Source organism: Phalacrocorax aristotelis, chromosome 11, assembly GCF_949628215.1.
Source record: "Phalacrocorax aristotelis chromosome 11, bGulAri2.1, whole genome shotgun sequence".
NCBI classification, from domain to species: domain Eukaryota; kingdom Metazoa; phylum Chordata; class Aves; order Suliformes; family Phalacrocoracidae; genus Phalacrocorax; species Phalacrocorax aristotelis.
In genome coordinates, this window is record NC_134286.1 from 747,375 (window position 1) to 761,397 (window position 14,023).

Here is a 14,023-nt window from a genome sequence, read left to right on the forward strand (position 1 = left end):
TCTTTGGAAAACTCTGTTTTCCCCTCACCAACAACAACCAACGCTGAGCTCCCCACCCCTGAGGAACAGCCCGTGTCCACCCTGCGCGTTTTGGGCTGTTCCTGAAGGGATTGTTTAACAGCAGGAGGAACGAGTCTCCGAGGCAAGTCTCGGGGCAGGGGTGAGATGTAACTCTTCGCTGAGCATCGCAGCTGACTGAGAAGCCGAGCCACAGCGGTTCCTCTTTCGCACATCCCAAAACAAATCGCTTTCAGGATTTATCCACACACCGTTATCAGTCACCTTTAAAAGCCACATCAAATCAGTTTTAGCACTGGAGTTCCAAACAAAGAAAAATTCCTTAAGCATGGTAACTGTCTTCATGAAAAGACTGATACGAGTGTCATTAAGACACCGTCAAATGCAAAATAATGCCTTTTTGTTGACGAAAAGCGTGGGTTCTTTTCTGACCTGCTTTACCAGTCAGCTCAGGACAGACGCCGCGTGGCTTTGGGACCCCGGCTCCACACCCACCAGGAGATGGGCTCAGAGAGAAGTCCCCCCGCACCTCCATTCTCCCCCAGTGTTTTCAGCAGTGAAGAGAGAAGCTGGGGCTGCAGGAGCATCCCTGCTCCAGCACCCCCTGAGCTCACAGAAAACCAGTCCCTAGGACGGAGCTGGCAAAGAGAGCAGGGTTAGTACCTGCACGGCAGAGCGACACGGCTCAGGGCTCTGCCTTACCCAGACATTGTTGCCAGCCATTATAAACACATCAAACATCACCAGCACTGCACTTTTCCCCAGGGACATCAGCAGATGCGATCTGTCCCTCCTGCCGTACCAGGAACACCCTTATCAGCCCGCTCAGGCACAGCAGGCTGCAGAGACACCAGGCCAGAACATCACCCAAATTCGCATAATTTTACATCGAAAGGAAAACAAAACCCTGGGCCCCTCTCAGCACACATTTTCAGGCCGGACTCTTGCTTTTTCCACACCACCTTCTGCCAGCAGCACCCCCATGCCCCCTGCCCTTCCCTACGCTCTGCTATCGTAGGATGCTACCTGCGCCCACCGCACCCCCCCGGACCGGGCCAGTGGGCTGACACCCCCCCCCACCCAGGGACCACCCGGAGCCCTGGCCCCGCAGCCACCCATCATTGCGCTCGCAGCTGGTATTCAAAGCACCACGGACATTTCTGGCAGGATTGAGCGTCTCTTCATTAAGAAAAGAAGGATTTAACCCGACCCGACTGGCCTGCCAACACCTCACACCTTTTTTTTCCCACCTGACCTCTCACGCTTTGAGAAGAGAACTCCATGAGTATTACAGAGCACCCACAAAGGCCGTGCGGCACCCGGAGCCGCCTTCGTTCACAGCAAAGTTCTCTCCAGAAGTACGAGCAGGTTATTTCAGACACAGGAAACATTACCTTTCTTTGCATCTTTAACGCAGCTTACATGTCACAGCTCCTACCAAAGAAAAAAATATCGTAGAGCCAAACCTGTCAGTTTTCCATGCATTTTCTCATTTTAATTTCAGGGAAGTAACCACACTCAGAACTCCCCTCCTGTTCCTTTTGGTCTCATGGAAGCTACCCAGGGATGCAGATATTATTGTACTTTCTTGCCTGGAATTTCTTTCCAGTCCATTTCAATGGCTTCTTGCTGCCATGGGGAGCACTCGGGGACATACTGGGTGGAAGGGGCCTTTCCCAGCGCAGTCTCCACACTGCCCACACGCCCCGCAGCCCAGCCAGCTCAGGGGAAAGCCCTCCCTCGAACCAAGGCTCACTTTTTCTGGCCTTCAAAGAAAATCACCCACTTTGTGATAGGATCCTGCTGTTCAGAAGGGGGAATCTGCATTTTGTTAGCTACAGGAAACAGAAGAACTTCCAGACCCTGAAATTAAAGACCAAGAAGGGCAGAGGAGATGAGCTGGGGGTTGGGGACCAGTTACTGTGGCAGTCGCTGGTTTTCAGAGTTACAGGCATTTTTATAGGCAGAAGGGGAACAAGGGCAAGAAATGGCTTCATTTTGTGGGCTGGAGGGGCCTCTGACCTCTGACAAACACCTTCCGCACGGTCAGTTATTGGAAACACTTAAGCATGGCTGAGTTGGTTTCGATTTTCTGTTAAATTATTTTTTCCTCATTTCAGGTTTTCGGCTCGTTTCTCGGGAGCCAGTCAGAGCAGCACGAGCGCTCGGCAGCCGGCCGCCCTTTGCGGGGGGAGAGGGGCTGGAAGAGCGGGGGGCTGATCCAGCAGCCTTCGCGTTTTTGCCAAAAGAGCAAAAAGGTGGCACGAGAACAAACAAAAAGTGTTGAAAATCGCTGTAGGCCAAGACATTAACAGGAGCCCTTTGCATGCCCGTATCGCTGCCGTGGCGGTTCCTGTTAATTAACAAAGGATGTAATTACATGCACGGCTCCCTGGGTTTATATGGGCCTGCCTTTCCCGCAACCAGGTCTCTGCGGGGCTGCAGAGACGCAGCAGCACAAAGCAGCGGCTCCCGGAAAGCAGAGGCTCCGGCGGGACGGGCAGTGCCCAGCACGGCACTGAGGAAAGGGTTTTACTGAGAGTGTGGAGGGCACCGACCCCGAGGGACCCCCAGACAGAGACCCAGGGGACAAGCGGGGAACGCCACAGCTCGCAGCCTTGGCTCTGCCCAGAGGCTTCAGCGCCAGCCTACCTTCCAGGGGAAATCAAACCAATATGGATAAATACGTATCAAAGAGCTCAGCGGTTCAAAAATAACCTCGAGGGGTCACGGAGGGGGCTGAAAAGGAAACGCTGGAGAGCGTGTCTCAAGCCTGAGGAGATGCTGTCCCCAGCTTCTGAGAAAACATCTGATGGAAGGAAGCATGAACTGTTTGCTCTGAAGCTGCCCTGGCAGGGAGATTTGTAGTGCGTAAATTCTTGTTTTGGAATTATCTTTTTTACTTTTTTTTAACTCTTTTACTACTTAGAGTTAATCACAAGGCATTTTACACTAGTCAGACAGGGAATCAATTCCCAGTGATAGGAGAGCGCCCAGGATAAGGCCACGGAGGCTGTAACCGAAGGAAAATTAGAGTATTTGAGAAATTACTCTCTCCATTCATGAAAAATAACCAAAAGAGTGGCAGAGCCCATCCGAGTGCGGTCGGTGCCACTGCTGCCAAGCCAGCATCAGGGGCTGCGCGGCTCGGGGATGGACCCGGAGGTACTTTGGGACGGAGGTCAGCGTTTCAGTGCGTTTCAGTGTTTCACCAGCCGAGCCCGAGACTGACCCCGCGGCGGGCGGGAAGAGGAAAAAGCAACACAGGCTCCCCTTCATCACATGTCACGCCAAAACCGCTAGTAATCACATTCAGTTCAGCTTTTCTACTTCCTACCTCTTCGCTCAGCATCCAGACCCTCGGCCACGTTTCCCACCACGAAACAGGCAGTGATTTCTAGGGAGCTTCAGAAGCCCCCAAAAACAGGCCCCTGCAGGCACGTCCAGCATCCCACCCCACGCCTTCAAGGCACGGGCCTCCTCTGGTCTCCTCTGTTGCGTGGATGCTGCAGCCAGAGCATGGCCCCGGTGCTGAGGGCAGTGGTGCCGGTCTCTGCATGGCCACACGCCCTCGCCACAGCCACCCTGCCACCCCCCTGGTCTCTCTCCCTTTCACCCCTAGGGAATAAGGGAAAAACAGATCCCAATACCCCTCTTCTTCCAAAAACAGGGCACCCAACATGCGGGCACATGCCAGGCAAGGAGCGAAGAGCTCGTGCTCGGGCTGCAAACCAAGAGAACCAGCGCAGGAGACTTTCATGTAAAGAGAGAAGAATAACTCAGTTGTGACAACGTATCAACAACAGCTAAATTTAGCAGGTTATTTTCAGAGATCCAGATGCTGGGTAAATACAACCCTATTATTTCATGCAGGGGCAAAAGTTCAGCAGAGTCCCTCATGCTTCTTTTCTCTGTTATTTCACCACATCCAGTCGCAGAAGCCAGCTTTTGAAATACTCTGACACCGTCATTGCCTGGCTGCACTGAAAGCAGCCGTTCCTCAGCAGTTAGAGGAGGCCACTGCCTAATGACATTCGCAGAGCACACTCTCGATCCTACTTTTGGAGAGGTCTGATGCTGCTATCGGCAGGAATTTATTCAGAGGATGCAATTTTCGCATGCATGCATGGCTGGTGTGCGAGCCTTTCCTTTCTGCTTTGTCTAGAACAATACATGGGAACCGAATGTCAGAGAGGAAGCCGAGGGTTAGGAAATCCATGGAAACCTGGCCCCGGCTGGGACGGCTCCAGCGGGACGGCTCAGGGCCGGGCACCGTGTCCCATGCAGCCCGGGGTCACCTGCAGGCAGGGACCCACGTGGCAACGCGAGGTGGGGTCCTGCCGCTGGGCAGGGCAGTGGGTGGGACGCGGGGGGCGCAGGGCTCACACACCACAGCAAGGGAGGCCTCGCTGCAGGGTCGGGGCAGAGGGCTCTCCCCCCGGGTAGCACACTGCACAACTTTGGCTGGTCTGTCTCAAAAATCAAAGTTCTGGGGTTTCTTCCTTCGGTTAAATTGCCTGAGAGAGGCTGTGACTCTGCCCGCGGAGGCAGGTTACCAGCGATGGCCCTTCACCACCTTGCTCGGTGCTCACACAGGCGTCGGGGGCACCCGCTGGGCTGGCAGCGCTGCCAGGGGGAGACCGAGTCCCCACATGCTCCGGTGAAATGTTACCCCCAAGCAAGCGGATTAAATCCAGGCTGTTTTCCACCGTTACTGCTGAGTGAGCTGAGCACGGCATACCCAGCTATTTTAGCGCCAGTGGGAAGCAGCAGCGACTGCGCACAGCTGGGTTTAGGGAAGGGGCTGCGGCAGCACAGCCCCAGCTCCAGCTGCTCATGGGCAGGGACGGCGCCTGGGAGCTGGGAACGGGTCCGGCTGCGCCTCGGTCAGCGGCTCAAGGAGTTTGCCAGCTGCGGAGGGAATCAAGAAGCGATGGAAGAGCCAGGAGAGGCACGCTCCCAACGGTTATTGGGATAAACTGGAACCAACTCCACCCTGCCTCGCATTGTTGACTTGAGAGCTGAGGTCCTCTTGGCACCCACCCCAAAGTGATTAAAAATATCATCAGGGAAGGGACGGTGTCCCCCGAGACCACTGCCTGAATGACCCCCATTTGTCAGAGCACCTTCTGGGGACGGTCAGCCAGGAGGACAGCAAGCAACTGCACCAACCTCTTCTCAGAGCTTTAAAAACCCCAGCGGAGGGTATGAACTCACCGCGGGCTTGCTCCAAGTCCAGCGTAATTCACACGAAAGGGAGAGCTTCAGCCACTCTCCACTGGGCACCATACTGCTGCAGGCTGCAGCGATGCTGAGTAGCCCACTACGGCCCCAGTCGATGCATCGACTCGCAGGTGTAAAACCACACGGCTGCTCACGTACGCGAGGGTTCCTGCTCCTCCTGCCGTCAGACCCCTGCGCGAGCGTGAGGCCGTGGCGGCTGAGCATCCCTCCAGCAGCGCCGAGCTCCTCAGGCTGGGACGGGGACGCGTGGCCAGGAAGGTGCGGGCTGGGATTGCTGTGAACGTAGCTGAGCCTTTACCAGGAGAGACTTGGATTTTACAGGCGGTTTTAACCAAGAGGCAAAAACCTTTAAACATACGTCCCCCTAAAATCCTAGCCATGGATGCCATCCCTAGGAGTCTTCCCTGCCCCTTCCCCCTGCACAGGGCTCTTTAACCCTTTTTAACAAGCTCTTGACATTCATGTTGTTAATCTCTCCAGTGAAAGGGCAAGAGGGACCACCCAGGATTACCTCTGAAGCTCCATTCACAAAGCACCTTTTGTTGCCCAGAGCTTTCCTGTGCTCCTGGGCTCTTGCGCTGGCTGGGCTCAGAGCTCACCTAACCCTTACATAGGTGAAAAACAAGAGGCCGAGTTGTTGCCCTCCAGTTAGGGGAACTGCTCGGAGACCCCAGGCACATCCCACGGGCTCCCTGCAAAGGCAGCATCTCCCGTTTCACGGCGCTGGAGGCTCCGGCCGGCAGCACAGGCAGCACCGCTTCTCCCTGCCGTCGCTGCCGTTCGAGGGCTGTCGTCTGCGGGACCTGTTCTGACCTCTGTGCCAAAAGGGCTCAGGAGTGCTCCAGGGTCCCTCCGCTCCCGCAGCTGCTGGGAGCCATACGCTGGCTGTAGGACCCGGCCAGGGTTACTTCTGGAGGCGGCGCTGAGCCAAGAGCCTCCCTTAGTCCAACTGGTGAGATTTTAAAATGCAGGACCTCTGCATATCTTGCCCACGAGCAGGGCCACGCTTGCCCACGGCTGTTTGTCCAGGGCTGAACACGAGGACAAAGCGAGATGCAGAGCATTTTACACCCAGCAGAGCAGCGGCCAGGACCATCAACACCATTTCAGACAAGTTTGGCAGCAGGTGCCCTGTCCGGGACCCCACGAGCCCTGTCCCCATCCCTGGTCCCCAGCACCACAGGCACACACCTCCTCTTCCCACCAGCCTCCCCGGCACCCACGAGCCCCCTGCGGCAGGGTGGACCCAGCCCCCAGCCTCTCCCCCACCTTTGCAGAGGGATGGTCAGAGCAGAAGCAGCCCACAGATGTGCAGACAACAACCACGGATTAGCCACGAGCTGCAACGCGATTCCCTCCTGCGCAGCTGTCGCTGGTGAGACAACTCAATCACACACAGCGGAGGGGGCTCCAAGCCGGGGGAGACCCTCCTCCCTACGGCACAGCAGTGTCAAGGCTCTGGAGCTCCTAATGAGCTTATCTGCAGAGCATGAAGTGGTTGACCACAAAGAAGAGAGGAACTGGGAAGGAACCAGCAAGAAGCAGGGCCACTGCCGGGCTGGGATGCCCTGGTTGAACAGCTCACCATGTTGGCACAGCTACGGCAGCGCAGGCAGGCCGGCGAGGGGCCCAATCCTGTCCGCAGACTGCTCCACACCCACAGTGGCCGGGGTTCCACACCGCTAACTGGCAACGAGTGCAACGTACGGCCGAGCTGCGTTTGCAGCCAGGGTGGGGAAAGGATGGGGTGAAGGAAGGGCTGGGCACGTCATGGGGGGTCCCTCCTGCATCGCTGGGGCTTGGCGGGTGCCCTGGCTGGCACTGCCTCACGCTGGCTGCCTTTCCTGCCCCTTTGAAAAACGACAGTTTGGGGCAAAAAGCATACTGCTGGCAGAAGAAACCAGAAGTCCAGCAAGAGGGCTGTCCCCTCCTTGTAACCCCAGCCCACCCCGCAGTGAGCACATTCCTGACCCAAAAAAAGTTTGTTGCAGCTTACCTGCATCTTTTTTATCTTCTAGCAATGTGAAACACTGTGAAAAGAAAGAAAAAAAAAACAGAAATCATTTTGTTATCTTCTTGATTTTTACATTCATGGTCTCCTACCACTCACGTTCAGGCTCGGTCCCCACTCCAGCCCCTTCAGCCACTGGTCCACGCCTGGGTACCAGTAGAGTTTGGGAAGTTGCCGGGGGGGGCGAGCAGGTGACTGCAGGGTCCCCGGGAGGTGCCGTAGGGTTCCCTTGTCTGGCTTTTGCTACAGAGGGCAACACACATGGAATGTGAGCGCAGCCAGGATGCAGCAGCAGGCAGGAGAGCGGGCGCAGGGCAGAGGCAGCCCCAGGAGAGATGCAGGGCCGTGGGCTGGGGACCACCTCCCTCCCTGCCCCCTGGAGAGGAGCCAGGACCAGCGGTGCCTGAGCCAGCTCTGAGGACAAGCAGAGGTCAGCAAAGGACATGCCCAGCATGCGCCCAGCACGGTGGCTCCCTGCCTCCTGGAAGCCATCGGAGAAGGAGCAGCAGCCAGGTGATGCCTGTGAGCTGCCTGCACACCCACACACCGTGCACTGTGCATCACACTCGGGTCTGCTCCTGCAGCCCCTGCACAGCCTTCTGGAAACAGGGCTCTGCCACAGGAAACCTGTGGGTCACCTCCCGTTCCTCCTCCTCCTCCTCCTCACCAGGGTCTGATGCCCAGGGGTTGGAGTGGGCAGAGCTGAAAGGCACACTCCCTGCAGGCCAGTCCCTGTGGCTGTCCTTAGCTGCGTCCCACTGTCCTCTCTCCAGCTCAGGTCCCTCACCCAAGCATCTCTCAGCTCCTCACAGCTGCTGCTCCACCTGCAGCAGAGCCAGCGGCTCCAGTGCCTTTCCACTGGAGAAACCCCCGGGGAGAGCACCCGTGGCAGGACAACAGCTGGAGAACCCACTCCGAGCCTTTCAGCCAGACCCCACCGCTGTCTTCCCCTCCCAGGCAGCCCCCTCCCACCACATGGGCACTCCAGGACCCAGGTTCCACAGTGTTCCAAGGGCTTTGGGAGAAGAGCATCGTCACGGTGCATGAAGCACAATGGCTTTTCCAAGACAAATTTCAGAAGAATCCAGCCTCACCCCCAGGGCTCAGGGAGTTTTAGGGATGGCGGCTTTGGGCACTGTCTCCAGCGGCAGAGCAAGGGGGAAGGGACCATCAGCAGTGGAGGGGAACTGCAGCAGATCCTCTGAGGAAGGGCTCTGCTAACTGTGTGAGAAACAGCTGGAGCAGAAGGGATAGATCCCAGGACACTCGGACCCTGCCTCAGAGTGAATTACTGAAGGAGGCCTTTTCCTTTTGAGCCTCCACAGGGAATTTCAGCACAGGGACCTGCAGCCCAGCAAAGCCCTGACCGAGAGCTCATGGAGTTTCCCCTCCCAGTTGCATCTATGCTCACTGGCGTTGCACCCTATCTCCACTTGCCCTCCAGTTCCCGCAAGGAAAGAAAAGGGTGTTGTGCACTGACAGGTCACCAAGACGGACAAGACACAGGGTCAACCCCAAACCAGCACAGCTCTGCACTCCAACCAGTGCCACACTGGCCTGTGCTGGAGCTGGGTCTGGCTCTGGGGGAGCGTCGGTGAGGCAGACCCTCACTCCAGAGGAGGAAGCACTGGGCTGGTGTCCCCCGAACACGCATGTCCCTTGGTACCTGTGCGGCTGCAGAGATGCCAATGGAGATGTTAGCGGGCCTGGGAGCAGAGCATACAATGGTGCAGGCACAGAAAGCCAACAATAAAGAAAGGAAATAAAAAAAAAAAAAAAAAAAAAAGCAGAAAGCAGGCTGGCCTCTCACTCGCCAAGCCTCTCCATGGGCACAGCACCCGCGGTGGGGAAGGGGCCACCAGCACCACACACAGGAGCTGCCCCTCGCCTACGGCTCGACTTCTGCAGGGACAAAGCCAAGGGAAATGGGATTTACAGATGGCAGAGCCTTGCCAGCACGTGGGAGACGATGGCAATTTGCATGGAGGTGGAGGAGCAGGAGGGTCCCGGCGCTGCCCAGGCCCCGAGGCGAGCGCAGAGCCCAGGACCCTCCCCAGGCCCCTGGCCCCTCTCCAGACACAGGCGAGCCCCCTCCAGCGCAGCTGTAGCCCTGCTCAGCAGGGCCAGAGGAGTCGGTAGGGCAGCGGGGATCGCTGCAGGAATGCAGCACGCTGCTGAGCCGGCCTTTCCCACGGGCCACCCGGGACCCCTCTTCCTGCCGGGACAGCGGGGCTGGGGATGACCTTGGGGGAGACGGGCTTAACCACCTCCCCGCTGCTGGGCTTCTCGCAACAGTGCCTGCCTGAGAGCTGCGTGCTCAGCTCTGTGCTCCCCCAGGAAAGCCTGGCAGACGCCCGAGTCCCACTCTGGCAGTGTGCGGGCAACTGGAGAGCATCAGAGCCAAAAATGTTTGGACAGGGAGATGATCACCCTATCGTGTCTGTTATCACAAGCTCTGCAAACATCAGCCTGGCAGCTGGCACAGGCAGTTGATACCTGTGGAGTGGGGCAAGGTCTGGTGGGTGATGAGGTAGGGCTGTTCTCCCAGGCCATAGCAAGGGCAGGGAAAGCCGGTTCCTGTGCTAAAGCACCTTTGGGGAACCTCCTGTCCCCTGCTGTCATGTCCTGGCCCTAACACTTTCTTTTTCCCATGGAATCTTCCTCCAGCCACAGCTCCACCTCAGTTAACCTGGAAAACATCAATCCCACAGGCAGAGCCCTGCATGTTTCTCCCCCTTCAAGAAATTCCTCCGCTGTTCATAGTGAGTAGCTGAGCAACACCGGCACGGGGGGGAAGGTGGGAGACCAGGCTGAAGCAGAATCCTCAGCCCCATGTGAGGCCATGGGTGCTCGCCGAGGGGAATCAGGATGGTGGGTATCCTCCGTCCCTTCAGCTTCGCCGGTGCCAGCTGGCCCCAAAGCCCACCCAGCTGCTCAGCCCTTGGTTCCCACGAGGCAGGGCTGCTCCCCGGCTGCCCCCTCCCAACGCCTCGCACTCCACGGGGACTTGTGGGACCCAGGTGGGGACCGGCCAGACCTTGTCTGCTGGGTTGGGGGTGGCTGCTGCGGAACTGAAGTGGAAATATGGGAACGGCAGTATGCCGACGGAAGAGAGAAACAAAGCATCCACCAGAATACCTTGTGTTGCTGCAAGCAGCGCAACGGGAAGCTTAAAACCAGCAAAGGAAACTATGCAAAGAGCACAGCCGCTCCTGAACCTGGGAACAAGGCACCTGTAGTACCTAGCAGGGAGACCCTTACCTCTGTTCTGGGGTTTTGCAATGCCAGACTCAACGGGAGCCTCATGGGCCGAGCTAACAAGGAAGCACAAAACGCAGAAGCATCATTTTGGCCCTCACCTCAGAGCATCAGGGAAGCTCCCATCCAGGCAGAGCCCCCTATCCTTCCCTGCTGGGCCACTGCTCCAAGGGAAGCACCACTTTGCTTACACCTAAAGCAACAGATTTTCCTTTTCCCCGTGGCAGGTAGCTGGTGGTGGTGTCCAAGGGACTCTCACCCCTGCTCTCCAGGGCTTGTTCTCCTTGGGCAGAGCCCATCCCTTCTGTGGGTAAAGCCCAGCTATCTCATGGCAAATATCTTCTGGAGCCTCCAGTTGCCTGGAGCTTCCCTTATCCCTGGAGGGAATATCCCTGGAGCTTCCCAGGCCCCTGCACGGCTCCCTGGCCATGACTCCTCAGTTCCCGGGGATGACGGGGGGGAGGAAGAGCCCCAGAACCAAAGGGCAAATTTACTCCCAGACCCACGGATTACTTTTGCCACGCTCAGCCCCCACACTGCTCCAGGCATACTGCAAATGGGTTTGTTAAGCAAGAAGCAGATCAACTATCAGCTTAATTGGTAATCCAGAGGGTTCAGATGGGGAAGCATCCGCAGATGGCGGGGCTGGGAACATGCCCAGGGCGGGGAGAAGTCCCCTGCGCTGCCCGGGGCTGCGGCTGGAGGAGCAGCTGCAGGAGCCATCCCATGGCTTCCAGCAGCTCGCCGCCTCCTCCCCGCCACCCACACCAGCGGGGCAAGCGGACCCTTCCTCAGGCATGAGGTTGCCAGCAGTCGCTGGCTGCTTTCGGCTTTGCCCGAGTCCGCGGGGAGCCCAGCCCCTCTGGGAGCTGCACCTCTGCAAGGGGGGATGCAGGACCCGGGCCCTGCCTCCCTGTCGCCATGAGCATGATGGCAATGACAACACACAGCTCACAGGATCGAGGAGGGTTAACAAGGGCTTGCTAAGCTCCCTGGAGGCAGCAGGGACAAGACAGCTACTAATATTATTAATGAATTTCACAAATGTCATTTTTAGGCTCAACTATTTTAAGCTTTGCATTCAAACCCCGGGGGAACAGCGTGCATTCCACATTCATTTTGCCATGGTGGATCCACTCGCTTGACACAGCCTGGTGTACAGCACTGGTTGGAAAGGGATTTTAGTGCTCTTCCCGGCCTGAGGCTCCTGAAATCCATACTCACAATACCTCCAAAATCCACCCGCGACACCTACCACTGCACTGCACAGGCTGTGATACAAAAAAAATCCAACACAACAAACAGGGGCAGCCAGAGACTTGCACATTATTAAGGCGGCAGATGAGGAATGAAACCCGAATGAAAAACACCAGATGCCACGAGAACCACCGCTGCAGGAAATTAAAATCTCGGGGCCTCCAGTCTCACTGTTCCTTTGTCATCCCGCTCACAGCCGCTTTGCCCCTCCAGGTCGGTGAAGCCAGATGTGGCCCCGCGGCCGCACCAGGAGCGACGTGAGCCTCCAGGCGAGCCCCAGTTTGCCCGGGTGCCCCAGCCCAGCCCAGCCGCGCACGGCAGGACCCAGCTTGGCATGTGCAGACCACGTCGGGGGGCTGGCAGCTCACACACTCGGAGCCCACCAACAGCTGTGTTACAACCGCGGCGCTGCATCCACACACACGCCGCCGGCGTTCGGCCGGGCGCAGCACCCTGCCCGCCGTCGGGGGTGCTGCCTCCCAGACGTGGGTACCATCGGCGACAGGTCGCGGGTGAGCGCAGGGCGCACTGGCCAACGCATCCGCGTGCGGCCCACCCAAAATTAACCTTTCACGTGCACGCGGGGCACGGGCACGACGTCCCTCTGGAGCAGACGTCAGGCACCGTGCACAAACCCCAGCCCCGCCAGAGGCGCCTCCCCCACCGTCCCTTCCGGCAGCTTCTCCCGAAATTAGGAGGGTGTCGAAAGACGGACACCATTAAATTGACGGTTCCTTACCTTGGCTCTTTTGAAACAAGCCCAGAAAAAATCCAGCAGTGGCATGATGGGCCGGGCGGGGGGGGGGGGGGCAGGCACAGAGCCCCCCCTAGACCGCGGCGCTGCCCCCGGCCGCGGGGAGAGCCCACCCCGGCACCCCCATGGCTGCTGGCTGCGGCACACGGAGCCAGGCAGAGCCCCAGTGCGGGCAGGGGCTCGGCGCAGGCAGGGAGGCAGGGAGGGAGGAGGCAGCGCTGCCTGCGGAGGCGGGCCAGCGATTCAAACCCTGCACCGTTATTCAGTTGGTCGCGAACAGGCTTGGACGGCGATTGAAATTCCCTGAAGACTGCGAGTTTTAAACAGCTCCAGGCTTTCCTTCCTGCCTCGAACGCACCGAGCAGCACTCCCCTTCCCAGGCAGTGGGAAGGAGCGAGGGAAAAGAAACACCCCAGAGCAACAGAAAAGGGAGCTTGGCTGTCAAAGGCACACGGAGGACGTTGGAAACCCAAACCCCAGACGGTTTAGGTTTTCACTCCAGCCCCTGCTCCAGCTCACCAGCAGCAGTCACAGATGCACTCGAGAGGGCTCCCGAGGCTCTCCATGCCGAGGGACAAGCCATACCCACGCGGTCACACAGTCGTCCCCAGGTGTCCCCACCGCAACCGGCAGCCTCCTGCATGCTCCGGTGCGGCCAGGTTCTCTGTGGGCACCCAGCCTCACCGCGGGCAGGCAGCCCCTCTGGGGGCACTGGGCATGGCTGGGCAAGCCTGCAGGTGTGACTGCAGCAGGGAGATAAACATAGGGGGAAAACCACCCCCCAGCCATCAGATGTGGCCTAGGCATTCACTCCAGCTCTATTCACAGCTCCTTATCTTCATTCCACAAGCATTTGTGCGAGCTTAGCATTTGTTCACGAGAAATACCATAATGAAAGGCAATGCCACAAACCTTTGTGCAAGCCATCCGGTGCGCAGGCCCCCAGGCGAGAAGTTTTCTTGCAGGCACATAAGAAAACCCCACCAACCGGTGATTTGCAAGATTAGCTCAGAATAAGCAAGGGCAAGGTAATCAGCAGCGATGCCCGGGCTGAGCCACGGGTCAGTGTCACTGAGACAAGTGTCCTGATCCCGCAGGACGCTTGGTGGATGCCCAGCAAGCCGGTGGCACCGCTCCTGTCCACCACCCACGCCAGGCTGGCACCTGCCTCACACACCCCCAGGGACGATCCTGCCCATGCACGGCCCGGGCCGTGCGCGTCGGTGGGTAGCTTGTGCTGGCGGGCGGGAGCGCGGTGTTCTCCCCCAGGACAAGGTGCTGTCTGTAGCGATACCCCAGCAGCTGGTGCATGTGGCAGCTGAGCCCTCTGCCACACGTCAGCGAGGGCGGACCAGGACGGGGCGCTGGGGACCCCAAAGCAGGACCGGCACCTCAGCAGACCGCTCCTGCCTGTCCTGGGGCCGCCTTCACTGCTCTTCCCTGCCTGTCACCAGTGTCCCCCAGACCGCCTGGCTTTGTGC

General features: G+C 58.3%; 1 protein-coding gene across 3 annotated transcripts in view; it reads right to left on the reverse strand.

The window, feature by feature from the left end:
- Window positions 1–14,023, reverse strand: part of STARD8 (StAR related lipid transfer domain containing 8) — a 79,605-nt gene that overhangs the window by 51,124 nt on the left and 14,458 nt on the right. For 2 of the 3 annotated variants that reach the window (XM_075106502.1, XM_075106501.1), the window contains one exon: window positions 7,259–7,292. In XM_075106502.1, the coding sequence (XP_074962603.1) occupies window positions 7,259–7,292 (34 nt within the window). Of the gene's footprint in view, window positions 1–7,258; window positions 7,293–12,527; window positions 12,816–14,023 lie in introns of those variants that run through there. The other variant, XM_075106503.1, reaches the window with a different exon arrangement.